The 23,654-nt window shown below is 42.5% G+C and overlaps 4 protein-coding genes across 12 annotated transcripts; 3 read left to right on the forward strand and 1 right to left on the reverse strand.

Moving 5' to 3' along the window:
• Positions 1–1,191: 1,191 nt before the first annotated feature.
• LOC133889685 (exonuclease DPD1, chloroplastic/mitochondrial-like) lies at positions 1,192–5,868 on the reverse strand. 6 transcript variants are annotated; one of them, XM_062330141.1, is made up of 5 exons: positions 5,620–5,863; positions 4,353–4,617; positions 3,104–3,309; positions 2,504–2,691; positions 1,192–2,431 (listed from the first exon to the last, which is right to left on the reverse strand). In XM_062330141.1, the coding sequence occupies exons 1-5, from the start codon at positions 5,660–5,662 to the stop codon at positions 2,402–2,404; spliced, it is 732 nt and encodes a 243-aa protein (XP_062186125.1). In that variant the 5' UTR covers positions 5,663–5,863; the 3' UTR covers positions 1,192–2,401. The 6 variants fall into 6 exon arrangements, 2 of the variants coding, with proteins under 2 accessions (XP_062186125.1, XP_062186126.1); XM_062330142.1 differs by lacking the exon at positions 4,353–4,617 and having other exon boundaries at positions 5,615–5,862; XR_009903921.1 differs by lacking the exon at positions 4,353–4,617 and having other exon boundaries at positions 1,192–2,691; positions 3,082–3,309; positions 5,620–5,868.
• Positions 5,869–9,487: 3,619 nt separating this feature from the next.
• On the forward strand, positions 9,488–13,246 carry LOC133889294 (glycolate oxidase 3-like). 4 transcript variants are annotated; one of them, XM_062329807.1, is made up of 12 exons: positions 9,488–9,612; positions 10,091–10,234; positions 10,988–11,112; positions 11,199–11,245; positions 11,341–11,418; positions 11,508–11,632; positions 11,735–11,801; positions 11,887–11,949; positions 12,087–12,156; positions 12,295–12,395; positions 12,656–12,760; positions 12,844–13,246. In XM_062329807.1, exons 2-12 carry the CDS (start codon positions 10,095–10,097, stop codon positions 13,024–13,026), a joined length of 1,104 nt encoding a protein of 367 aa, XP_062185791.1. In that variant the 5' UTR covers positions 9,488–9,612; positions 10,091–10,094; the 3' UTR covers positions 13,027–13,246. The 4 variants fall into 4 exon arrangements, 3 of the variants coding, with proteins under 3 accessions (XP_062185791.1, XP_062185793.1, XP_062185794.1); XM_062329809.1 differs by having other exon boundaries at positions 9,509–9,612; positions 10,082–10,234; XR_009903896.1 differs by lacking the exon at positions 12,844–13,246 and having other exon boundaries at positions 12,295–12,522.
• Positions 13,247–16,210: 2,964 nt separating this feature from the next.
• Positions 16,211–19,837, forward strand: LOC133888593 (glycolate oxidase 3-like). The gene is made up of 12 exons (XM_062328892.1): positions 16,211–16,742; positions 17,170–17,363; positions 17,797–17,921; positions 18,005–18,051; positions 18,126–18,203; positions 18,290–18,417; positions 18,569–18,635; positions 18,736–18,798; positions 18,915–18,984; positions 19,070–19,170; positions 19,252–19,356; positions 19,435–19,837. Exons 1-12 carry the CDS (start codon positions 16,473–16,475, stop codon positions 19,615–19,617), a joined length of 1,431 nt encoding a protein of 476 aa, XP_062184876.1. The 5' UTR covers positions 16,211–16,472; the 3' UTR covers positions 19,618–19,837.
• A 592-nt stretch (positions 19,838–20,429) lies between these two features.
• Positions 20,430–23,219, forward strand: LOC133888592 (signal recognition particle 14 kDa protein-like). Its single transcript, XM_062328891.1, has 4 exons — positions 20,430–20,561; positions 20,907–21,000; positions 21,093–21,202; positions 22,770–23,219. Exons 1-4 carry the CDS (start codon positions 20,559–20,561, stop codon positions 22,956–22,958), a joined length of 396 nt encoding a protein of 131 aa, XP_062184875.1. The 5' UTR covers positions 20,430–20,558; the 3' UTR covers positions 22,959–23,219.
• The last annotated feature ends 435 nt before the right edge of the window (positions 23,220–23,654 follow it).

The raw sequence follows: 23,654 nt of genomic DNA on the forward strand, positions 1-23,654 counted from the left end.
TGCATATGGATTATAAAACACGTATAAAAAAGTTTTAGGATTTTTAAGTAACGAAAGTCCACTGTTTTAAACAGAGTGTTTTAAACAGAGGAGATAGGAAGGAGAAATTAAAGCTGTCAAATACTGTTCACAGCGGGTCCACTTCGTCTGTTATGTCGTGCACAGAACACACAGAACTCTATCGCCACAAGACGACTATATCCGGAGGATAATGCCACGTCTCCATCAGGCGTGCCCTCTCTCTGCTGTGGAGGGGCTCAAGGTTGTGGTTGTTCGATAGCGAGCCTCTTCCACTCACTAGACATGATGAGCAATGTTAACCGGATATTGAGCCCCTAAAAGTAACTAGACAGATAAAGAACTGGTTAGAGCTGTTTTGGAGGGGTTTTGCTAAAAAAAATAGGATAAAGAGTTGGATAGAGTTCGGTTGGAGTTCCTCTAACACGCCAAAGATCATGACAACAAGATTTGGTTTTCTCTAACGGAAAACAGGACTCTCAATTGATATATGTATCACATGTACCAAAAACATTTTCTGAAGATTACTGGTAACCGCAGCAAGATCAGCAATAACGGCAACAGAGAGTAGAAACTATAACACTCTGAGAAGCAGATAGCCTAGTAAATCAATTTTCAATATCCATTTGTAAATGGAACCCACCCAAACCAACTTACGAAAGGTTGGAAGTGGTTGCCTAGTTATCATCTGTCATCGGTTCAAAAGCAGGTCGAAGGGTTCAAAACAAAGAAACATGATAGGGATTAAAACTAATAGATAATAAGCATGAAATGGTAAATGCTCCTTTTGCTTAGGTCTTGTTTCACTTCTTCAAAATGAATAATTCACTCAGCAGTCATGGAAATGATTAAAAATTGCAATTAGAAGGCATTTCCATTTACCTGCCTGTATATGTATGTAGGAGATTTAGTGATCCTACACACTTGAACACCACACCTACATAGGAAATTACGGAGGTTCCAATCAAACAGGAGATAACAGGGTCAAACGTGACAATAGCAACCAAAAGATGACTCAATTGTTTCTTCCTTCTCTTTTCAACCCAAACCGCTGTTACAAACTGGTCCACAGAAAAAGGCAGAGCAGAACACATCATAACGTGGGAATGGTACCTAGTGGCAACAAGAAAAGGACCACAACGTGCCTCTCCTGGCGTCATGCCTAACAGGCGGGCCACATATGGCCAACCATCAGTTCCCAATATTTTTAACCGATCAATGTTTCGCAACAAACCATGATAAACATGTGGCCATCAAGGGCTGGTTAGTACAAAGACGAACCAATTATAAAGTCCTGTAGTGCAATCTTCAATCAAGTGCAACAAGTGAGTGGAACCAAAAGCCGCACTGCACAGTGAGCTACAAGAGATGAATGGGAAAACGCTGAAGCTCAACCACATTCAGAGTACCCAATTCAAATGAACCAGGATATAGTGACAAAGCATTTTGTACCATACCAGAAAGAAGAGCTCCAAACAGGTGGTTGGTTGCACGATCGCATCTGAGTTAACACAATCATAAAATATTTGTAGCCCAAACAAAGAAATATGGGTAGTACGATAATTTATAGATATCCTATAATACCAAATGCATCTAAAATGTTTGCAAGTGGCAGCAACAAAAAAGAGGCCCTTTTCAATTTCATTGCAGACCAGCTATACTTAGTCATTAGAGGACGTCAAGATGAAAGTGACTACAACGAAACTTTATCCGTAATCAATTACATCCTGCAAAAAAAAAGGTACCATCGTCTCTACATTATGGTAATAAGTACAGATTATAGATGCCTCACTTCTAGGCTGAAACACTTATATGCCAATCGTGCACTTTGGCCAGTTGTGTGATGGGCCAATCAATTGATAAATCCAGCCCCAAGTGCAATATTCGATCAATACCAAAAAGTGAGTGGAAACGTAAGGGTATGATACTATGATGCATGCTATGCGAAAAGATGACTAGAAAGACCGAAATATTACCGCTGGAGAACCAGAGGTTACCGATAAAATATATCGTCTAGTGGACTGAATAGAGCATTCAAAAAAACTTCAGCAAAGTGTAATGTTCCTGCAAGTTTTAAAGATTTTAAACGGCATATTACCATCCTAGAATAAGCAGAACTAAGTTTTCTTCACATCAGTTCGTGAGTAAAACTAAAGCAAGTTAAAATAATCAAAAAAATTCCATCCTATTCCTACACTTGGTGTCCGCAATCAAGTCACCATGGAAGCATAAAGACTACCAAATGTCAATACAAATGGTTCAGCTATTGTTCTGTGATGCTGAGAAAATATTGATGGTTCAGTTCACATCATAGGTCTTTCAATACAAGAAAGCTATGATCATTGAGAATTTGATATGCTACACCATAGGCAACAACATCCAGCTATGTGAAGGAGATGGTTATCCACTTATCCTATAGGGAAAAGTCAAATAAGTTCTAACCAAGACAAAGAAGCAGGAGATTGAAAATTCGAAATCAAAAAACCTTTCTGATATCGCTGAACCTGATGGCCTCATTCATGAGAACGTCATTTGTCAATTTTAAATCCAAAGTGATTTTCTGGAAAATGTGGCATAACGCTGTCACATCTGGCATTGCTCTATGAGAAGGGCCTTCGGCACAGATGCTATAGCGTTTTCCCAGCACCTCCAAGTTTACAAGATTTTTATCTCCTGCAAGAGAACAGAAAAACTCCACTTAACTACATCTACTTGTGCTTCAGATATACCAAACAGGCAAACAGAACAAAATATGTAACTAAATCGAGAATTGTGAAAATAATATGGTAAAGCATCCCACAAGCACCGTTCAAATAATATCACAAACATGATTAATTGAGTTGTGGTACTGAAATCATACACAAAATCCCAACAGAAACACTTTCTTGTGAAAAGATAAGGCATAGGCATAGATCCTGTCTAATACTATAGGCGAATGAAAAGAGGTTGCAGTCTTAAAATGACCCAGATAGTGGGAAACACCACACCTCAAACTACCCCAAAAATAACTGTTGGAATTGTCTTAACAAGGCGCTAGCAAATATTATATGATCAAAGAGGTACCCCAGAATGGATGAGGATGTACCATCTGATTTCTTCAATTTCCTTGCTAAAGAAAGACTGTCAACAAACAGCCAATCTGTGGGAACCTGGGCTGAACAACGGCCAAACTCTTGGGTAAGGAAAGGGACATCAAATCGTTTTGCATTATGAGCAACCCACAGAACTGGCTTGCCAGGAGCTTGGCGACTTCGAACACATGCTAGTAGTACTGGAAGTACATCAAAGAACCTATGGTAATCAAATTAAGATAACATATAGGGTAAGTGGAATGTTGAGTTAACTGTTAACAAACAGAACGTACATCCAATAAAATTTTCATTACAAAGGCTACAACCTTCTTTTGCAGAGACATTCAGCAAATAATCACTTATAATAAAAACCTTTACTAGCATGGATGTTTGCCAAAAGGAAAAAATTGAACGATCAGACTTACTTTCTCACAGAACTGATTCCATATTATGGTCTCTGTTGCAGAGTCATTTTAAGGAATGAAGAAATTGGGACTTGAGAGTATATTTCCTATGGCTAATTCGTGGTGATAGCTTAACCGTTGGATTCAGTGCACAAGACATGCTTCTGATGAGCTAATTACATGTCAACACTGGATAACAAACAAGGACAAAAGACTCGAAGGCATGCATTTCAGCATCAGAAAGCTTTAACAAGAATATCTATAAGAAAACTGTCACAAAGATGAACGCTTTACAAAAACATACCATATCTTTGCAACAAATCTAAATCATGACACCATCATGAACACGAGCTACCAAGGACGCAAGCTGCATAATATTTTAATAATTAAACTTGCCTCTAACTGATTAGAACAATTTGCAATAGTAATAAACAACAGGATACGTTTTCTTTACTCAATTTATTTCAAGTTATCACTGCATTCAAGGTACTAGGCAGTTATGCTATAAAGTAGAGGATGATGACTTTTACCTAATAATAATGGTGAGAGAAAAATACATCTTATAAACTCAAGCACACCAAAACTGCATATGATATCTCACTGAAAGAAAGTGAATAGTTGATAAATTTCTTGTTAAATAATTAGTTTCCGAAACAAACTGCAATGGTAACAGTTTTTTGTGATTTCACCACGACCTGAACGAGTTGTGAAGTTCAGAGAATAGCACCGTAATTAATATTCACTAGACATTTTACATATATCTTCAATATCACAGTGTTCATACACATCGTTCTAAACTAATGTGAATTCATGTGACGGAGAGATCAAGAATATCATAAATGCACAGAAGAGCAACAACCTTGGGATATCAGGCCTGCAGACCAAATCGGTGCTAATTTTGTTGACAGCTGCAGTGAATTTGGGAACGTTCCATTCAGGATTAATGAGAGTCTCAAATGTGCAATTCTTTCCTCCAGAAAGATCACGGAGTGCAAACTCGATGATTCTATGATCCTCATGGAGAAAACCAATAGTCTCTATATCGAATACTAGAACAGTTGCAGATTGGTCATGTTCAGAAGTTTGTCGAAGCCACAGTGGCGGAATTGCAGGAATACATGAACCTGAGTCAGTTTTGTGCCAACTAGCTGCCTCTGTTAGATTTGTTTCAAGTGTCTGCACTCTTGTTGTGAAATGCCGTTTCTCATAGCTTCTAGGTTCAGGCAATTTTCCAAATGAAAATCCAGTATGTTGCTTGAGAAACCTAACAGGACAGCTACTCTATATGTTGTTCCTCAGCAGATTGAAGTGAAGAACTAGTGACATTTTGTGCAATACGTTTACTTAGAATCAACACACAAAATGGTTATCCTTTGACTTCGGTGAACCATATCTCACACCTGTACAAGGATACCAATTCATGGTTCCTAGTGAAAACATTGTATATATTAGAGGATGACAAATAATCACAGATTTGGTTTAAAATTTAACCAAATATTTTTTGGAGTGACTGGAAAAGTGACCTTTCAACTCTGATTATCTGAAGTTATAGGTTTAGAGTGAACCAATTGATCCACATCAAGTTATTCGTAGCACAATCCAGAAAATCAATTCTTAATGATCAAACGAGAAGTATTTCCAAATATTGCTAAACGCATGAGTGAATGCAGAACCATGCTTTACCTTATAAAATAATCCAGACTACAAGAGATTGAAAATAACACTCAGCCCATCAAACCTAGAGTCCTCAATAGCATCACAAACCTACACAGCAAACGCCGCTCACACATCCAATCCAGCAACCTCTATTTTGAGCTCTTACCTTAAAAAGTGGCCATGTTCCTGAAATTTTCTGTTTTGCCAAGCCAACATCGGTCCGGGAACGTCTCTGGCCGTATAGTTCCATAACACCCAGCATCCTCGTTTTAGTTACCCTTCTGAGCCCATAATCCTCTTTCACGATCCTTTCATAATAGCACGAGGAAGGGGGACGAGACTACGAGAGTGGCGCGCGAACGAACACTAGCACGCGCGCGTCAGTGCGTCACCAGAAAAACCCAACGTCGCAGGCATAGACAGCCACGTCCAAAAACCAATAGAGAGACGGAGGCGAAGGCGGACCTTACCGGGTAAGAGACGCCCATCGGGAAGCCGCGCCCCCTTCGCCATAGTCGCCGCCGCCGCCGGCGTCGGAGGGGTTTGGATGGGCGAGGGTTCAAGGAGGCAGGGTCGTGGTGGTGTGTGACAACAGTCTACAGGTGGAAGTGGGAGAGTTTTTTTAATAATATTAATTTAATGAAAAATTACAAAAATATTATTCGTTTTCGAAAAATTGCAATTGCATGCCGACAGGGACTCGGTAGGCTAATTGCCGATATGTGGCATCCGAGCGTCCCCTCGGTTGGCAAGGACGGCGCGTGCGCCTGAGCCAGCGCGCGTTCTAGCAATGCTCGATGTGGATATGTACTGGGTTTTTTCTGTGTGAAGTTAAAAGGGGATTATGATGTGCTTGTTATCTACGGAATCAGTTGATTTCGTCGATTTTTAGAAGGACGTTTTGTTTCGTATAGATGTAGGTCTATGTGTATGTGTTGGGTGTGTAGTGTGGTGTGTATTGTGTGTATATATACGAACAGATGCTATATTTGTACCAGTTGAGAGGTGTAAAAAAAATACCGATATGTGTCTATTCGCAGGTCACCTCGACAATTGGTCTGCTACCATTTCTATAATTTTAAAAAATAGATATTATTTTTATAAATTTCTATTAAAATACTATTATTAAAAATCGAAGTGGGACGAAGCAAAGCGAAGTGATGGGGATGGGTGGGCTAAGTCATCAGGCATGACGTGGCACTGCGGAGCGGGCCACAGCTGTGGCGCTGCCTTGTGGGACCGCTTGGATGGCATGGTGCTGTCCTGCAGTTGCTGGGTACGGAAAAATCGCGAGTCCTGACTCCCGAGCGGTTGCTCTGCGGAGATTGGAGGTTGAAAATGCGACTGCGCTCATTAAAAAGGTGCCGTAACTGAAAGCAGATTCTCAAAGCCGCAATGGAATTCGTAGTTCATCGATACTGCTTTAGTTACTCATTTTTGGGAGAAAAAAGTCGCAAGAGAGTTATGAGTTGTGCAGGAATTGTAAAATTTGATTCCATAGATCCACCAATTACAGCTTCTGTGTCTCCACTCTTAGAAGTAAAAATTATACTGGCCCTTGCGGATGCATGTACGATTATTTATGTGTGTTAAGATTTGTATCGGAGAGATAGATGAAAAAAATCGTAAGATATGTAAGAAAATCAACGTATTAATGGATATTAGGTAAGAGAGATGAACGAACAAGATAACCTATATATCTACATCTCTATACGGAGTTGCCTTTTCCCTTGACTCCCGTGCTCGCATGGAATCTAAATTCTTATGCCATACCTATAAACAATACTAGCTCAGTGTTCATGTGTTACAACGAAAATACAAACATTAAAAGGGGTAACATCAAAGCATAAAATTTAAAGTATGGAAATGCGTAATGCTACCGAACGAATACGTTAAGAGCTATGCCGTAGTTTTATTTCAGATTATCCGCAAATTTCCCTTTCATTTTTTTATTTAGTAAAATAGGTCTTGTATCCGTAGCCAATAATGAATCGAGTAGGCTGGAGGATAAGGATGTATAGTAAAAATGGGTAAATTGTTTGAATTTTAGTAATTTTTATTATATATGAGGAGAGTATAGAGAATAGATGATGTGAAAATTAACTTATGTTTTATATAATAAATATATGATATGTTTTATAAAATTATCAGGTTCGTTTTGACTGAACTCTCTTCAGCATCTCATTACATAGTATATAGATAGTAATTTCAGTCCAGGCAGACAGGCGCTGCGTATTTGCTGTGACTTCTCAGTTTTCAGCAACTGGACATTTCTTGAACTTGTCTCTCTTTCCTACGTGATGCAACCTTCACGAGGTGTCGTGTTGGTTCTGATCTGCACAAGGCTACTTGTCGACGTCCACTGCTGTGTCGTAGGAAAAGTGATAGGAGGTTAAAGTAATAGCATCATCCAATCTGACTTCTGACAGTCTCCAAATCGAGATGTGAAAGGTTTGGTTGAATCTTTGCCGCCCATGATTCATCATTGTATCACAGCTCATGTAACGCTACCAGTTTCTTTTTTTCCTTTCAAATAAAGATGTTATTTGATCTATATTGTCATGGAGAACCTAGATCTCACTTGGTAGAGCCTCCAATTACGGGGCCATCCATTTGAGCTCGAATCCATATGCTCGCCGATTATGTAAGTAGCTTCTTAAAAGGTTTAGTATTTCCTCTCATAAGACAATGCCCGGGAATAGTCTTCTTCCCGTGATGGAGTTATTTTTATTATTTATATTGTCATGGTTTTACAGTCGCTTTAAAGTTCCAAATCCTGAATGTTTTAAGCTGTTTTCCCAAAGTCTGTTGTGTCCAAGAATCTCACATGAATTCTCAGAAAACGAAAAGAGCAACGGAGTTTGTCATGCTTAGTGGACATGAAGAATCGACCAAAGTCAAGTTTGTTAATCCTCATAGGTTCCTCTACAAATGCTGATCTAGGCTGGCTGCTGCTGCTGCTGCTGCTGCTGCTGCTTTTTTTCTGGAGAACCTGGCAAGTCCACAATAACATCACGCACAGTTCAGGCACGAATCGAATTGGAGCTAGAATGTGCAATGTCACTGAACAGGCTTAAGGAAACCGAGGAGGACAAGTCTGAGATTGGCTTCTTGATACAAGATGCGCAAGGCTCTTAAGTGTCTACTTCCTGCTGCCGAGTTTAATTTAGTTAGGAGAGAGCAGAATAAGGTTGCGCACGAGACAGCACAATTAGCTAGGAGAACATGCATACCACTGTTTGGTTGATGCAACAGCCCACTTGCCTTGTCCACCTTACTGACGACTGTAACCTATCTCCTAAATTAATAAAGCTATCTTTTTTTTTTTCGCAAAAAACTTGTTTGTGCATCTTGACAAAAAATTTGTAAACATGCCAAAACAGAATCGGGAAACCGCTAAGGTAACAAAACCATGTGCTCTTCCAATGAACAAGTCTGAAACTTGCTCTACAGACTACAGTTGATGTTTAACTAGTGTAAACAATGAATACATACTCACGTATGCCGCATGATTTTGCCTACTTGGCATATCTGAAAGCAATATGCCTGTAGAAACAGGCAGACACAGAAAATTCATTGTTTCTAATTCTCATAATTCAACTAGATTAACCAGGCTCTCTGGTTGAGACACAACAACTTGTATACAACAGCTGAAATACTTTAATGTTTTTCTAAGGGATGAAATACTTTAATGTTATCGCTTGGATTGGACATAAGATTCCATGCACACGCTTGGATGTTGCAGAAAAGAATTATGTCTGTTCATGCCAAGTAGACGGAAATGGCACAGCGAAATGACAGGAGTCGCATGCTGTCATGTACTAGAGACGAGGGCAGAACCCAAAACTTAAGTTGGGCTCTGCTCTTTCGTGACTTTAGCAAGCATCCTCCACGTGCGTGCACCGTGCTGTTGAATTTCTAGCGATATTGCACTATGGTCTCTGGAGAGGCCAAATAGTTGCACACTGTAGCGCATGGACCAAAACATTCGCACTGCCAGTCTGATTACCAAGAAAACTACTAGCCTTCAAGATTGAAGCATATTCTTTCGCTGCAGTTTTCAACTCATAATATAGAGCATATATCAACCTTCAGATTAAATCCTCTAGCTGCAGTTGGTAGAAAGTGACTAGAGAGTTATTTATCTTGTTTGGATGATAGTCTAGATTTCATATTAAAATCTAAGTATAATGATCATAGCACGGTGCGTGTTCGTATACTGAGGGTTTAGATCCTCTAATCTATTCGTAGCTTATGATTAGAATACGAATGTGTGTGTACGTGAAGCATAAATATAGTGCGAATGAGTTTGTGTATAAAAAAGAGAGTTCAGACTGAGCCCTCACGGGCGGATAACAGTGACACCATTCTAAGCCTTCAAATACCCACCCGGGCACACCACGCGACCCTGCTCCACTCGACCACTCCAATCCAAGGCACGGACAGCCGTCGCAGCATCGAATGTGAGTCCTCCTCCTACCGATCCTCCCGTGATTATTCTTTTTAAACTAAGACCCTCCCGTGAAAATTTGGCATCCGATCAGTTTACCCTGTTACTGTTCTTGCGCATTTTTCTTGCCGTGCGATTCTGATTTCTGTACAAGGATGAGATTCCTCATCCTCTCGGAGAAGTTGGAATCACTTGGATCGATTTGTTTCTTTACAGGGCTGATTCATATGTTATATCTTGAAATACTGCTGGATTTCCACAGAAAGTCTCTGATTTCGTGAATCATTCTGTAGTTGATGTCTCATCAACTCCTTGTCCATGCTGTTTGTTCAATCTTTCTCGATTTCTCTGCGTCCAACTATCCTGCCATTTCCAAAAAAATTCCTTGTGATTTTTCACCAGTTCTCCAAAGAACATAGATGGTTCTGTTGTGGTACTAGCAGATCAGAATCTGTCTTACCTGTTGATGAACTGGGAACTAGCTTTTGCAGATAGATGGAGCTGATCACGAATGTCTCTGAGTATGAGAAGCTCGCGAAGGAGAGGTTGCCGAAGATGGTGTACGACTACTACGCCTCCGGTGCAGAAGATCAATGGAGTCTCAAGGAAAATAGGGATGCCTTCTCAAGAATTCTGTAAGCTACCTTCCAAAATAGTTGGTTTCAGCTGTATTCGCTTGGTAGCACACTACTGCATCAACTGTTCTTGTTTTATTCACATCAGCAGCTAATAATCACAAAAGGTAAGCATAACTTTATGGAAACGTCTCATAAGAAACTTTACAAGGGTGACATATATTTTGATATCTGATAGAAATTGTCGTGTGAATTGAGAACCATGTATCATTTTTAAAATTTGGAGAGTATGAGGTGCCTCCAACGCTTGTGGAATAATCTGAGGTAACTTTGGCAAATTTTTTAGTTTAAGGAATCAACTTGCCTTTGATTAATATGAGCAAATGGTAGCTAAGGTCAAGAGATCAGATGAGTAGAGGACAAAAGATCAGATGAGTCATGTGACATGCTATCTGGATGGTCAAAGCAGATGACAATTTCACTAAGAACTCTCAGATAAGATACATGACATCATAATGCTTAGACATGTGAAAATATATTCCCTCTTCACAGGCTTTAGGTATGTCTGAACTCTGATTTTTTTTTAACTAGACTAAAATTTTCTCTCTCCAATATTTGCTACTCATTGACTTACCTTTTCTATCAGTCAATGATTAGTTTTCTAAAAAGAGCATTAACAAAAAATCATATTTTCAATCAATCCAAATTTGGGAAAAGGAAATGTTAGACGCGATAGTATTAATACGAAATGTATAATTCCTGCTTTTCTTCCGGAAGAACCTCACTTTATCCTTCCATGGCAAATGATTATAGGTTTCGACCACGCATACTGATCGATGTCTCCCGTATTAACATGGCCACAAACGTCTTGGGCTTCAATATTTCCATGCCTATTATGATTGCTCCCTCAGCCATGCAGAAAATGGCTCACCCTGAAGGTTTACCCAAATTTCCAGTCACCAAGTATTTTTATTTTTTATTTTTCAAAGCATAATTCTCATGGAGAAACTTATATGCAATGCAGGAGAGCTTGCTACTGCAAGAGCAGCAGCTTCTGAAGGAACTATAATGGTTTGGAATATCGCCACGGCTTGCGACATATTTGTTACCTTCCAAAAACTAATCCAGTGTGCTGATGCTATGACTGATATTTATGTTTTTTTCAGACGTTGTCCTCATGGTCTACTGCTAGTGTTGAAGAGGTTAACTCAGTAGGGCCAGGGATACGTTTCTTCCAGCTTTATGTACGTATTGTCTGCACTGAACTTATGAGAAGCGTTGTTTCTGTTCTGTTCTTCAGTCTAACCTTAGCATGTATAACTGGCTTCATCAGGTGTACAAGGATAGGAATATAGTACGACAACTCCTCAAAAGGGCTGAAATGGCTGGCTTCAAGGCTATTGTACTCACTGTTGACACTCCAAGGCTTGGTCGCAGGGAAGCGGATATAAAAAACAGGTGTTAATCTAACAACTGAACCCAGTATGTTGTACAGATAAAGCGTCTGTTCCTTACATTACGACAATTACAAATTGTAATGTATACTCTGATACAATGCAGATTCACCTTACCTCCGCATCTGGTGTTGAAAAACTTTGAAGCACTGGATCTTGGAACCATGGACAAGGTTGTCTGAATACTGAGATAGTCACAGGGCCTTAAACTGAATCTATTTCTTCAGGCCCTCTAACCAAACCTTTGTGATGTATCAGACAAATGATTCTGGCCTTGCTTCCTATGTTGCCAGTCAAGTCGACCGCTCTCTCTCTTGGAAGGTATCCTTTTGCATCTTGAGTTTTATAAACCAACCACTCATTCTACTTTAACGTAAAAGGAGAAGCGTCTTATTCTGCTTACACTTCAGTGTTCTATGTGGCAATCAAATAACGATATGTATTGATGCACAATACAGGACGTCAAGTGGCTACAGACAGTCACCTCGTTGCCGATCTTAGTGAAAGGGGTCATGACTGCAGAAGACAGTAAGTGTTCAGTTTCAGTTTTTCAGACTTCCAGGTCCTCTATTGTCATACCGCTTTTGTCATGGGTTGTTTTTTTCTTCTGAACGAAAGTTGTCATGGACTCATCGGTTGTGATGACATGAAACATATGCAATGCAGCTAGACTTGCCATTGAATATGGTGCTGCTGGTATCATAGTGTCCAATCACGGCGCCCGCCAGCTAGATTATGTTCCTGCAACCATCAGCTGCCTGGAAGAGGTACAGTAACATACCACAAGCTGAACCTGTAATTCTTAGTCAAGACTCAAGAGTCCCTGTGAACTTTTATGAGTTGAATCCCCGACCTGTAGTAAACATCAGGCATCACGTTTTCAGACAAGTACAGGTAGCTTCAGTGTAATTAATTGACTGTTCAGAAAAGATAGCATAACCTTTTTTCTTGAAAAAAAAGCTAGCGAAAACTTCCTTGCACTTCCATGCATTCTGAGTTTTTCACTAAAAGTGTCGAGTAAATTCAGGTCGTGAGGGAAGCGAAGGGCCGCCTGCCGGTGTTCCTCGACGGCGGCGTCCGCCGTGGCACGGACGTGTTCAAGGCCCTGGCATTGGGAGCTTCAGGAGTGTTTGTAAGTCCTGCACACATGCAACCATCTGATCGCAACACAGGATATTTCAGTTTGACAGTTAACGCTGTTACTTCGCGTTGCAGATCGGGCGGCCGGTGCTGTTCTCACTGGCCGTGGACGGCGAGGCCGGCGTGAGGAAGGTGCTGCAGATGCTGAGGGACGAGCTGGAGCTCACCATGGCGCTCAGCGGCTGCACGTCGCTGAGGGAGATCGCGCGCGCCCACGTCATCACCGAGAGCGACAAGATCGGTCGCTCGCGGCTGTAGAGCTTGCAGTTCAGTCCAGATTCGTGATCCATCGAACTGTCCCCGAACGAATAACCGATTCGAGATACTGCTTTTGTAGCTCTTGTGCTTCCGTTTGACGTCAGGCAAATAAGGAGGGTGCGTGTGCATGTGCCTGCGTATGTGCTTGCACTGTTGTTGTAGCTTGCAGTATTGGTGAGTGGTGACTCCCTGGTTCTGCCAATTGAAAGGAGTTGATGAATTTTGGATCTGTTCCAGTTGCTAGGGGTATATCGTCTACATATAAATTTTTAGATTCAAGGAGGTGCTTGAAGTTTATGTCCAAATTCCATCGATGGAATAACCAGCCTGCTGTGCTTGACCACTCTCTTTCTTAAACTAGCCCAATGCATAGTACTCCCTCCATTCAGAAATAGTAGATATAATTTCTTCCTCGTGTAAACAACCCATCGCCGCATCGCCCACTCTGGCGACTCGGGGGACGACCTAGCCCTAGCAAAGTGAGCTTGCTCCGACCGCCGCCGCCGGTGGGTGGACGCCGGTGGCGGCGGCTCCAAAGCCGGACCACTGCGGCCTCGCTCCTCTCCCTCCCCCAGTCCCCTCATCTCCTCCTCTCCCCCTCCACACCCCCCCCCCTCAACCTTTCGTTGTTGGTGGCAACTATCGTACTCGCCTCCGACCGTCCCGAAGCCTAATTCGTCCTCGGCGAAGGCGGATTCGCCTTTGGGGGTTTGGATCCGGCTTCCACCTCCTCTCCGGGTGTGCAGGGTTTACGGGCCAGGAGCTTTGGGTTACATCGTCGCCGGTGTCTGCGGTCGCCGCTGCGGTATGGTTCCAAGGTGACCGGCTGCTCTCCTGTGGCTCCGAGGTCATTGCTCTCCGGCGCCATGGTCATTGTCTGCTGCCACCGGGGGTGTGGGTCTCCGCAACTCTGTCATCTGTTGTCGTCGTCTGCTGCCGCCGGGTTTGTGGGGTGATTCGGCCTCCGCCTCCTCTCCGGGTGTGTGGGGTCTGCGGGCTCCAGGTTCCGTCATCGCCGGTGTCTTCGGTCACTGCTGTCGTGTGGTTCCGGGGCGGTCGGTTGCTCTCCGGTGACTCCAGGGTCGCAGCTCTCCAGGTGTGCCGCTCCAGTGCGCCTGCGATCGCTACCTGCTGCCGTCAACATGTGCTTCAACCCACGTGTCGTTGCTAACCGGGCTTCGCCCCTGTCGTCCCTTGCTGTTGGAGGTGTCCGTTCATGTGCTGCCCTTGTACCTAGCACTGCTTTGTGTGATGGTCGTCTTGCCGAGGCCTCGTGCCTTGTGCTTCCGATGTTCTCCGGTCAACCCTTCAAACTTCTGTGTTCGTTGGGTTGTGTCGTTCGGGGACTTACGGGCGAAAGCCTAGTCAGGCTTTATGCCAATGCCGACGACGATGGCGCTGTCGAGCGTCATTACCTCCCTGGAGGCGTCGTCTCATAGTTTTCCCGCTGAGATCTCTCTGGGTGAAAACGCTGTTCGGAATCCGGACAAGCGACGGTGGTTTTCTTACCGCTTCCTTCCTGAAGGCGTCGCTTCGGAGAATCCCTTTATGTCTTGTTTTTACAGCTGATGGCGCTATTTGCATAACACACCTCCCTTCGTCTTGCTTGACCTATTCATCCCTCTATTCAGCTGGTGTTCTCTATACCTTGCGGCGCATCTTGTCAGTGGCTATGCTCCATCGTCCTAAGGCCCTGTCTTGCTTGTGGTTGGGCGTGAGTGTCGCCGACTGTTTGGGTAGTTAGGTGTGTGAGCAAGGCTCCGCCTGTTAGGTTGTCTGGGTCTTCGGTCGAGGTGTTAGCTAGGCGCAGTTGCTTGCCGGGTTGCTTTGCTTGGTGTGGGTGCCCTTGGTTGGCCTGGGGTCTCGGATGGTGTCTCTGGTCTATGCCGGACAGTTTCTGTGTGTTAGTCGGGTTGTATTGCGGAGCCTCTGTCAGCTATTTGTTTAGAGGGTTAGGGTTCTTTCTTTCTTTCCTTGTTTTTCCGTCTTGCGCGTGAGCTCAGCTCCACGGGTGGTATTGCTTGGCTCGTAAGGTTTTCGGACCCGGTTTCCCTTATAAACAGGGTCACTCTTCTTCTTAATATAATAACATTTAGCTCTTCTGCGTGTTTAGGAAAAAAAAAAGAAATAATAGATATATTTTTAAGTTCGGTCTTCAAAGTTGAATTTTGACTAAGATTTTTTCACAAAATATATTATTGATAGTTACAAAACCTATATAGTTATATAGTATGAAATTGTTTTAAATTGTAAATCTAGTTGTATAATTTTTATACATTAGATATTCTTATAACTTGATTAAATATTAGTTAAAGTATACAAAGTTTGATTTTTTTTTAAAAAACATGTTTACTATTTTTGAACAGAAGGAGTAAGTTGGTAGCCAGGTTGACCGCTCTCTTTCTTAAAGTAAGCGTTTCTTGTGAAAGACTTCAACCGTCAGAGAACAATGCCACCGTTGCTCTCGGCTCTAGACCTACAGTAAGTTTTCTTTTTATTGAACCATGGACCTGTAGTAAGTAGGCTCACGTTTGCTGGTGTGTAACACTGAAACTCGTCGGGCTATCGAATTTGAACGCCCATATATGGGTTCAGAGATTCAGTAGCTTGAGACAATCTGCAGCTCGTGTTCTCTTTGATGGTGTCAGGTAACAATCAAGTAGAGATTCTGTTATTGTTGTTGTAGTTCGTGACGGTGGCCTGCAGAATTGTTCTTCCTGAGCTCAAGAACCCGTTTGCCTGCGGCCACTGATACAAGTAGGCTCAGGTTCCACCGGCAGCGCCGCCTCTAGCTCCCGATCACTCACCGAGTCACCGGCCTCGTCGCGCGCCCAGTGAGCCGCATCCGCCCGTCCCGACGGCTCGCCTCCATCCCCCACCGCCACCACCTGCCGCCGCCTAGCTCCCCCCTCCTTGCCCTCTACCAAAATTGACTGAGCCAACGGCGGCCCCGCATCATTTTCCTCGCTCCGGGGACGCTAACCCGCTGTCATTTATAGGCCGGAGCATCGCATCCTACCAAGCGGCAAGCTCTTAAACTACTGTCACAGCTTCATCGTCCTGTTGCTACGGGACGAGATGGTGAACTGGTGACCGGAGCTGCCTTTGCTTGCGGTCATTGTCCTACTTCTACGGGCTACGGTGGCTTGCTTCGACGACCGGACCGCAGGTAGGAACAGTTCCGGCACAAGTTTTCTTCGAGCAGACGCGCTGCTATCCTGCTAGTTTTTTGTTGTTGTTCCTATATACTCCAGCCTGACACCCCAATCGAAATGTCATTCCAGAAATTAAGGTCATGTAAGAATTCTTAGAGTTAGGTATTTCTAGCTCTTGAAATTCGTGGAGCTGAAGTTGTGGAGGTTGTTTGAGTGAGTTATTTATTTCTATTTTAGTCAAAAATATAAATTTAAATCACTTTATCTTAACCTACAAACACAAGATTTGATATGAAACTGAGAGCAAATGTAGTCTTCCAGATAGGTTCCAAGATATTTGGCTACTTTCAAAGATATTCTGCACTATCACTGTCGGTAGTTCAGAATCTTCTCAGATTCAGAAACCACCTCTTCCTCGTGCTGGCAAATGCACACAAAGGGCAGCACCCACCAGCTCTTTCAGTAGTAAGAAGACACCGGCAGCGAGAGCACACACGTTGGGGAAATTCAAGTCCACTTCCACACACGGGCGCAAACCTTAAGCCGGCCCTCCGTTGTCTAGTAAGCCCTCTCTAATAGGAATGATATTAATATATATTTCATCAAACAACTCATATTATCTAGGTGACTTGGCTGTACGAGCCTTTCAGAAGTTTGATTTCCGTTTTATCACATCACCCTGTGCAGCTTTTAGATTGTTTTGATTTATAGGTTGGCATCTAAATTTCTTCTTGTTTATCGTTTTGAGTTTCTCACATATTTAGTCTAATTGCAGCTAAGGAATTAGTATTTACTGTTTAGTGCCATAATCCTTTTTCTCCTTTCCAGACCATCCAGTGCCGGCAACTGTCATCCTTTGCTCATGTTGTTTTTGTCCTTCATGACTGATCTATGTCAATTATTATGCAATATTTAGTTTAGCCTCTATTCTTTTTTCCAATTTTCGCAAGTATTGCTTGCCTATGCTCAATATGTACTATAAGCATAGGAGAAAACATCGATGGCTGAATTGCGAGCTAAGGAAAAGAATCTGTGCAGAGAGATGGTGTTGATTGCGAATGTCTCTGACTATGAGGAGCTTGCAAAGCAGAAGCTGCCGAAGATGGTTTATGATTTCTATGCCTCAGGTGCAGAAGATCAGTGGACGCTCAAGGAGAACAGAGAGGCATTCTCCAGAATTTTGTAAGCTATCTCCCAGATTGGTAGGTTTTAGCTGTGTTTATTTACAGTGCTCGAATAGATGAGCTACATCACTGCATGTGATTACTTTTTTGGTTTTATTTAGGTTTTTTAACAACCATTTGTAGCTTTAAAAATATAGAAACTGGGAAGAAATTGCAGCGTAAGTTTGAAGAACCATAACCAATGCAAGTGCCTCTAGTGAATAGAAACATGTTATCTGGGGACATCTCCTGTTTTTTGTATCTTTCGCAGAAAATATTTGGGGGGGGGGGGAGGGGGGGCTAATCACTTACACTTGCTTATCTTTGTCATTACAGCCCGATTAAATTGTCCAAGATTTGTTCTTTTAAGTTTGATCCATGTTTAGAAACAAGAAGAAAAATGAAATATTGATAAACCTCACTGTGTCCTTTTAATTAATGAATGATATTAGGTTTCGACCACGGGCACTGATTGATGTGTCCCATATCGACATGTCCATGAGTGTCTTAGGCTACAAAATTTCCATGCCTATTATGGTTGCTCCCACTGCTTTGCACAAATTGGCCCACCCAGAAGGTTCTAGCTTGCTGTCATTTCACTTAATTTTTCTTCTGGCATCATTGGAAAGAGAGTTCCTTTATGGTTTATCTGAAATGCAGGAGAGCTTGCTTCTGCCAGAGCTTCAGCTGCTGCAGGAACCATAATGGTTTGAAATATCGTAACAGTTTTTTTGGCTATATATAATTAACATGCTAGTTCCTTTACTGACCACATTTGCAGACATTATCTTCATGGTCATCTTGCAGTATTGAAGAAGTTAAGTCGACTGGAGCAGGAATCCGTTTCTTCCAACTTTCAGTATGACGTTCATACTGTTTCTACATTATTCACCTTTTTATCATTTGGTTTGATCTTTCTCTATTTCCTGCCATTGCTATATTTAGGTATACAAGGACAGGAACTTAGTGCAACAACTCGTCAGAAGGGCTGAAAAGGCTGGCTATAAGGCGATTGCCCTCACCGTTGATGCTCCACGGCTTGGTCGCAGGGAATCTGACATCAGGAAACAGGTGTTCATCTTGCAACTGTATACAGTGTGATGCTTTTTAGTTTCACCAAGAGTTCAGTATCTGAATTAGACATGCTTTACAGAAACATGTATATTCCATTTCATCAGAAGTTCAGTATCCAAATCATGCATTCTTTTATGTGTCACATTCTAGATTCACCTTGCCTCAAAATGTGGTATTGAAGAGCTTTGAAGGGCTGGATCTTGGCAGCATGGACAAGGTTTTCTGGAAACTGAGCTGGTCCAATCGTATGGGGTTATACTTGAGATGATTTGATGATATTTTCCATCGTACTATGACTTTTTTTGGTTATATTTCAGACAAATGCTTCCGGCCTTGCTGCATATGTCGCTAGCCAGGTTGACAGCTCTCTTTCTTGGAAGGTATTTGTGACATGCTAATGTTTTACACACCAATTAGTTACTGTGAAAGACTTGAACCATCAGAGAGCAATTGCATATCTCATTCATAGGTGAAAATAAATTATCATGCAATGCAGGATTTCAAGTGGCTACAGACAACTACCCGGTTGCCAATCTTAGTTAAAGGAGTCATAACAGCAGAAGACGGTAAGTATTTTGTTTCGATTACTTATTTAAACATTATGCCACTCGACCTGAGCTAAGATCTCATGAAACATTTGCAAATGTGCAGCTCGAATTGCCACCGAATGCGGGTTTGCTGGTATCATCATGTCCAACCACGGTGGCCGCCAGCTAGACTATCTTCCTGCAACCATCAGCTGCTTAGAAGAGGTATTCTAACCAATCACAGGCGCATTTACACGTTTTTTTTTCCTTTCTAAAAGAAACTTAAAGTTGCAAGGAACAATCCAGGTTGTCAGAGAAGTAAAGGGGCGTGTCCCTGTGTTCCTCGACGGCGGCATCCGCCGTGGCACTGACGTGTTCAAGGCACTGGCGTTGGGAGCCTCAGGAGTATTCGTAAGCTCTCTGCTTGATCACTCTGAACAATGCAGCACATTTCTTGACATGTAACGCTCAGTGCTTGTCGTCTGTCAGATCGGCCGGCCGTTGCTGTTCGCCCTTGCCGTGGACGGTGAGGCTGGCGTGAGGAATGCGCTACAGATGCTGAGGGACGAGCTCGAGATCGCCATGGCGCTGAGCGGCTGCGCGTCGCTGAAGGAGATCACCCGCGACCACGTTTCCACTGAGAGCGACAGGATCCGTCGCTCTCGTCTGTAGGCTGTGTCACACTGAAACTCCAGGGGTGCTGTTGAACTTGAATCGAATTGCTCTTTGCATAGTTGCATGCATGACTGTTTAGGTTCGGAGATTCACTAGTTTGAGACAATCTGCAGCCCTTGTGCTCCCGTTTGATGATTTCGGATAATAACGAAAGATGGATTGCATTCTTGTTGTAATTCGTTATGGTGATTTGTAAATCTGTTGTCCTTGTGCTCAAGCTTGTGTGCGGAGTACAGTCATTCCACAACATTTTGAACAATGACTGAAAAGAAATATTGACAGGGACTACGGTAGGCCAAAAGGCCGTCCTGAACTCTTTTCAGCATGCTTTTTGCAAGCTGCAAACAGTTACAAAATGAGATTACAGGGGGGAAATTGCAAACATCAGATTTACAAGATAAGATCATTACGTTCTCTGAATTGTTTTCATGATAATGAAAAATTTTGAATTGTTTTTGAAGGAAAAATAGTCTGAACTTTGGGGGCACATAAAATTAGTTGTACAAACTACAGAGATAGCTGCTCTGTAATCTGCACAAACGACTGCACGAGAATGTGAATCTCCAGACCCGAAAAAGAACAAAAAACAATCGTAGAGCCAGTTTGGATCGGAGAATTGAGATTCAAATCCTTCGAACACATAATTCAAATTGTAAAAATTTGTGGAGTAACCAAACTCTTCTGAACATCATCATCGGCTGTAAGAAGTAAATAGCCCGTAACGGACCTCACTGCGTCTCAAGAAGCACTTGACTAGTCTTGGAAAAACCTAACCCGCCGTACTATCCGTTGGATCTCCTATGCCCGCGATCTTGACCGTCCGTGTTCGCCTATTACCCTACCCTTCTCTCGTCCTCCTCCCCCAAAGCAACGAACACGAGAGGGGGACTAGACTAGAGGGGAAACTGCTCTCTCGGCGATCGGCGAGGCCTCCCACGATGGTAATTTCCCATATGATTCTTCGTTTCTCTGCTTATTCTTCTCAGATTTTGCCGTGTTTCTTGTTCGTTGTGTTGAGAATCGCGTTTTCGTGGGAAGAACTTACGGGGATCCAGATCTTTTGATGGTTTTTTTTACCCTAGAATTCGGATCAGAAGTAGAAGAGGGCACAAGGATTTTGAGAAAATCCACTGGGATTTCTCGCACTTCTATTTAGCGATTAGTATAGTAGTTAAACATATGGATGCTTAATTGTTTTTCCATTATTTCAATCGTTGTCCTGCAAGGTTTCGACTGGGCTACCGATTATTTCCCCTTTCTCATCACATCTGTGTGTCTTTGTTCAGGTGGTGCTGCAACCAGATCGGTTCCTGAGCGAGCTGACGAGCATGTACGAGCGGAGCACGGAGAAGGGCTCCGTGTGGGTCACCATGAAGCGATGTGAGTGCTCCTTCTGTTGCCTAATGTGATGGTGGTTCGTAGATTTGGGTGGTTGAAGTCTTGACTTGGTGCAAATTGTTTGATGTGGCCAGCGCCGCTCAAGGGCAAGGTACAGTTGCAAAAGATGGAGAAGAAGGGACAGGAGGTGGAGTACCGGTGCCTCGTCCGCGCCTCTGATGGCAAGAAGAGCATCTCCACCTCGGTACTGTGGCCTCCTTATGCTGCTTCTAGGATGATGAGATATGTTTTGGATACGATTGCTGGCTTTGTGTATACTGCATATTGGTGGGTAGTGAGCACTGAGCAGTTTGCTAGCATTCATTGCTAGTTATGCCTCTGCAGTTGCAATGAGTATGAACCTAAGATCAGACATTTGCATATATCTTTGCCTATGAGCTAAAACATCACGGATACATCTGGTGATATGGCGTTTCATTTGTGTTCTGTGAAATGGAAGATAGGGATGTAGGAAGTAGATAGAAAGCCCACAAGCTAAGTAATCGAAACGGTATTCTGAATATCTAGAGAAGATAGGATGAGTACCATAGTGCCTCAGGGGCATGTGGGGGTATAGCATGTCAATGCAGCAGTATGAGCAATATCTCTGTGTAGCATGGTGGTAAGTAGAAAGAAGCTATAGGATCTGCTTCCTAGTGCTTAAATCCATAGGGCATCTTAGTAATAATTTAAGTCTTCTATGCATTTGTGATTTTTAAATTGTACTTCTCAAATACAAATAACATAAACATTGTTTGGCTTCTAATATCTCTACTGTTGTACTTCGTGAGTGCATGGCAAGAGCAAACAACAGGAGGCTAGTCTCTTGTTGTGAAGGATACTTGTTAGAGTAACGACTTATGCTTAACAATTATCTGCACTTAGTCTTTAGGTTTTCTGAACCACTATCTAGTTATTGCATGTGTTTTGTACCCTAATGGAGTGTCTCTTTCATCAAGTGTTGAGAGCTTGAGATACCTCACTAGCAAGCGCGAAATATTAAACAATGAAACTCATTTGCTTGCTCCGTTGAAGTCTCAATTGCATCAAGTGCTGAGTTGTCATTAATTTCTTTATGTTGTTTTGGGATAAAACCTTGATCAGGGTCCATAAATCTTATTCTTGCCCCGAAACAAACCTTCCCGTTGGTCAGGGTGTAGCGTTGACCACTATTCATGCGTATTTTATTACCTTGTAATTGGTGATGTGATGATGTAGGGCATTCTATATCCTAAGGGCCCAAGGCTAAGAAAGTTAGTGCTTGTGTCTGTGATCTTTATATGCTCCATGTCCATGTAGATAGTAGAAACAGGGTCATCACAAGCAAATACTACTAACCTTCCCCTGTTAATATGGAACCATGACCACACAAGTGCATACGGTATCCTGGTAACACAAATTAAGTATACAGTTAAAGTTTCTTCTATTCTGTGCAGATATCTATTTATCGTTGCTATATCAAATTTGTGCACATCCATCAATTAAGGCTATTTCTTGACCAAATGCTTCACTATATGGCTGGATAATTTTGTATCGGAATTGAGGGGATCTATAATATTTGCTGAGATGTTGGCAGCACTCATTTTTTATGCAATGTCTGCAAAACGCAGTCATCTACAAATTTTTGTTGTTGTTTTGTGATGTTTAGCTAAGTTAATTCATGAGGAATTTTTTCGCCCATCTCAAGATACTTGCTTATTCTCCTATCACATGCTTAGCTTTGGAGAGCAGTCCATAAAACTTACTGTATTTTAACTTTCAATGTTCTGCAGCTCTCTCTAAAGGAGTACCTAAAATTCCAAGCTTCATACGCAACAGTTCTTAAGGCCCATATGCATGCTTTGAAGAAAAGGGAGAGGAAAGACAGGAAGAAGGCTGCAGAGGCTGAGAAGGTACCCGAGAATGCACCCAAGAAGCAGAAGAAAGCGTCTTCAAAGAAATCTTCAGGGTCCAAGTCGTAAGGCAATTCCAGAATTCACTGTGCCTTATGCTGTCTACAGCCAGACTAATCTGAGTGTCGTCGAGATTTTATCATCCGTTTTACTCGTATTCATGTCTGGGAGGTGAAGCCTGTGAATACCTATAGAGCTGCGCCATGGACACTAGCATTTTTGAAGCAGCGTTTTGATCTGAATGTAAGCCGCTGTGGCTCTTTTCTGATTGGCATCAAAGAGAAGACGTGCCCTTTGAACTGCAAGATCTGATCAAAAATTCAGGTCCAATTTGCATTGGTGTGGACAGAATTAGGTCTGGAATATTTTTACGAGTTTGCAATTAGGATTGTGGGAAACTGCAGCGTTGCTGGTGATCTGATCTTGGTGGCTTTGCACCTCGAAATTGTTTTGCTACTTATCTCGGGATTCCCATATGCTAGTGGTCATCAGAATATAATTCCAGGTTAGGTTGGTGCATAAACTAGTGACCTACCTCTCTGCAATTTGGTGAAACGACGTGGCGCCTTGCCGGACACTGACATCCTTTGTAGTTAATCTCGGTCTCTGCAGCTGTATCAGCTCGGTGTTGTCGCATCCCAGCCTCTTGTTCTGCCACCATCCTGTCACGACTCTCAAGTGGTTCTCTCCTTCAGAAATGCATGGGTACGAATCGAGTAAACGAGAAAGCTCCGAGTTTTCATGTGAACATTGTTTGTGGAGTAG

This window comes from Phragmites australis, chromosome 13 (assembly GCF_958298935.1).
Source record: "Phragmites australis chromosome 13, lpPhrAust1.1, whole genome shotgun sequence".
Lineage (NCBI taxonomy): Eukaryota > Viridiplantae > Streptophyta > Magnoliopsida > Poales > Poaceae > Phragmites > Phragmites australis.

Coding starts and splice junctions, on each gene's coding strand:
- LOC133889294 (XM_062329807.1), top strand. CDS start 10,095: ATGGAGCTGATCACGAATGTCTCTGAGTATGAGAAGCTCGCGAAGGAG. Junction 10,235..10,987: donor GATGCCTTCTCAAGAATTCT/GTAAGCTACCTT, acceptor AAATGATTATAG/GTTTCGACCACGCATACTGA. Junction 11,113..11,198: donor GAAAATGGCTCACCCTGAAG/GTTTACCCAAAT, acceptor TATGCAATGCAG/GAGAGCTTGCTACTGCAAGA.
- LOC133889685 (XM_062330141.1), bottom strand. CDS start 5,662: ATGGCGAAGGGGGCGCGGCTTCCCGATGGGCGTCTCTTACCCG. Junction 4,618..5,619: donor CGATGGGCGTCTCTTACCCG/GTAAGGTCCGCC, acceptor AAACTGACTCAG/GTTCATGTATTCCTGCAATT. Junction 2,432..2,503: donor GGTTCAGCGATATCAGAAAG/GTTTTTTGATTT, acceptor TTTTCCCTATAG/GATAAGTGGATAACCATCTC.
- LOC133888593 (XM_062328892.1), top strand. CDS start 16,473: ATGAAACTGAGAGCAAATGTAGTCTTCCAGATAGGTTCCAAGATATTT. Junction 16,743..17,169: donor AGCCGGCCCTCCGTTGTCTA/GTAAGCCCTCTC, acceptor CTATAAGCATAG/GAGAAAACATCGATGGCTGA. Junction 19,171..19,251: donor CCATCAGCTGCTTAGAAGAG/GTATTCTAACCA, acceptor GGAACAATCCAG/GTTGTCAGAGAAGTAAAGGG.
- LOC133888592 (XM_062328891.1), top strand. Junction 21,001..21,092: donor GTGGGTCACCATGAAGCGAT/GTGAGTGCTCCT, acceptor TGATGTGGCCAG/CGCCGCTCAAGGGCAAGGTA. Junction 21,203..22,769: donor AGAAGAGCATCTCCACCTCG/GTACTGTGGCCT, acceptor AATGTTCTGCAG/CTCTCTCTAAAGGAGTACCT.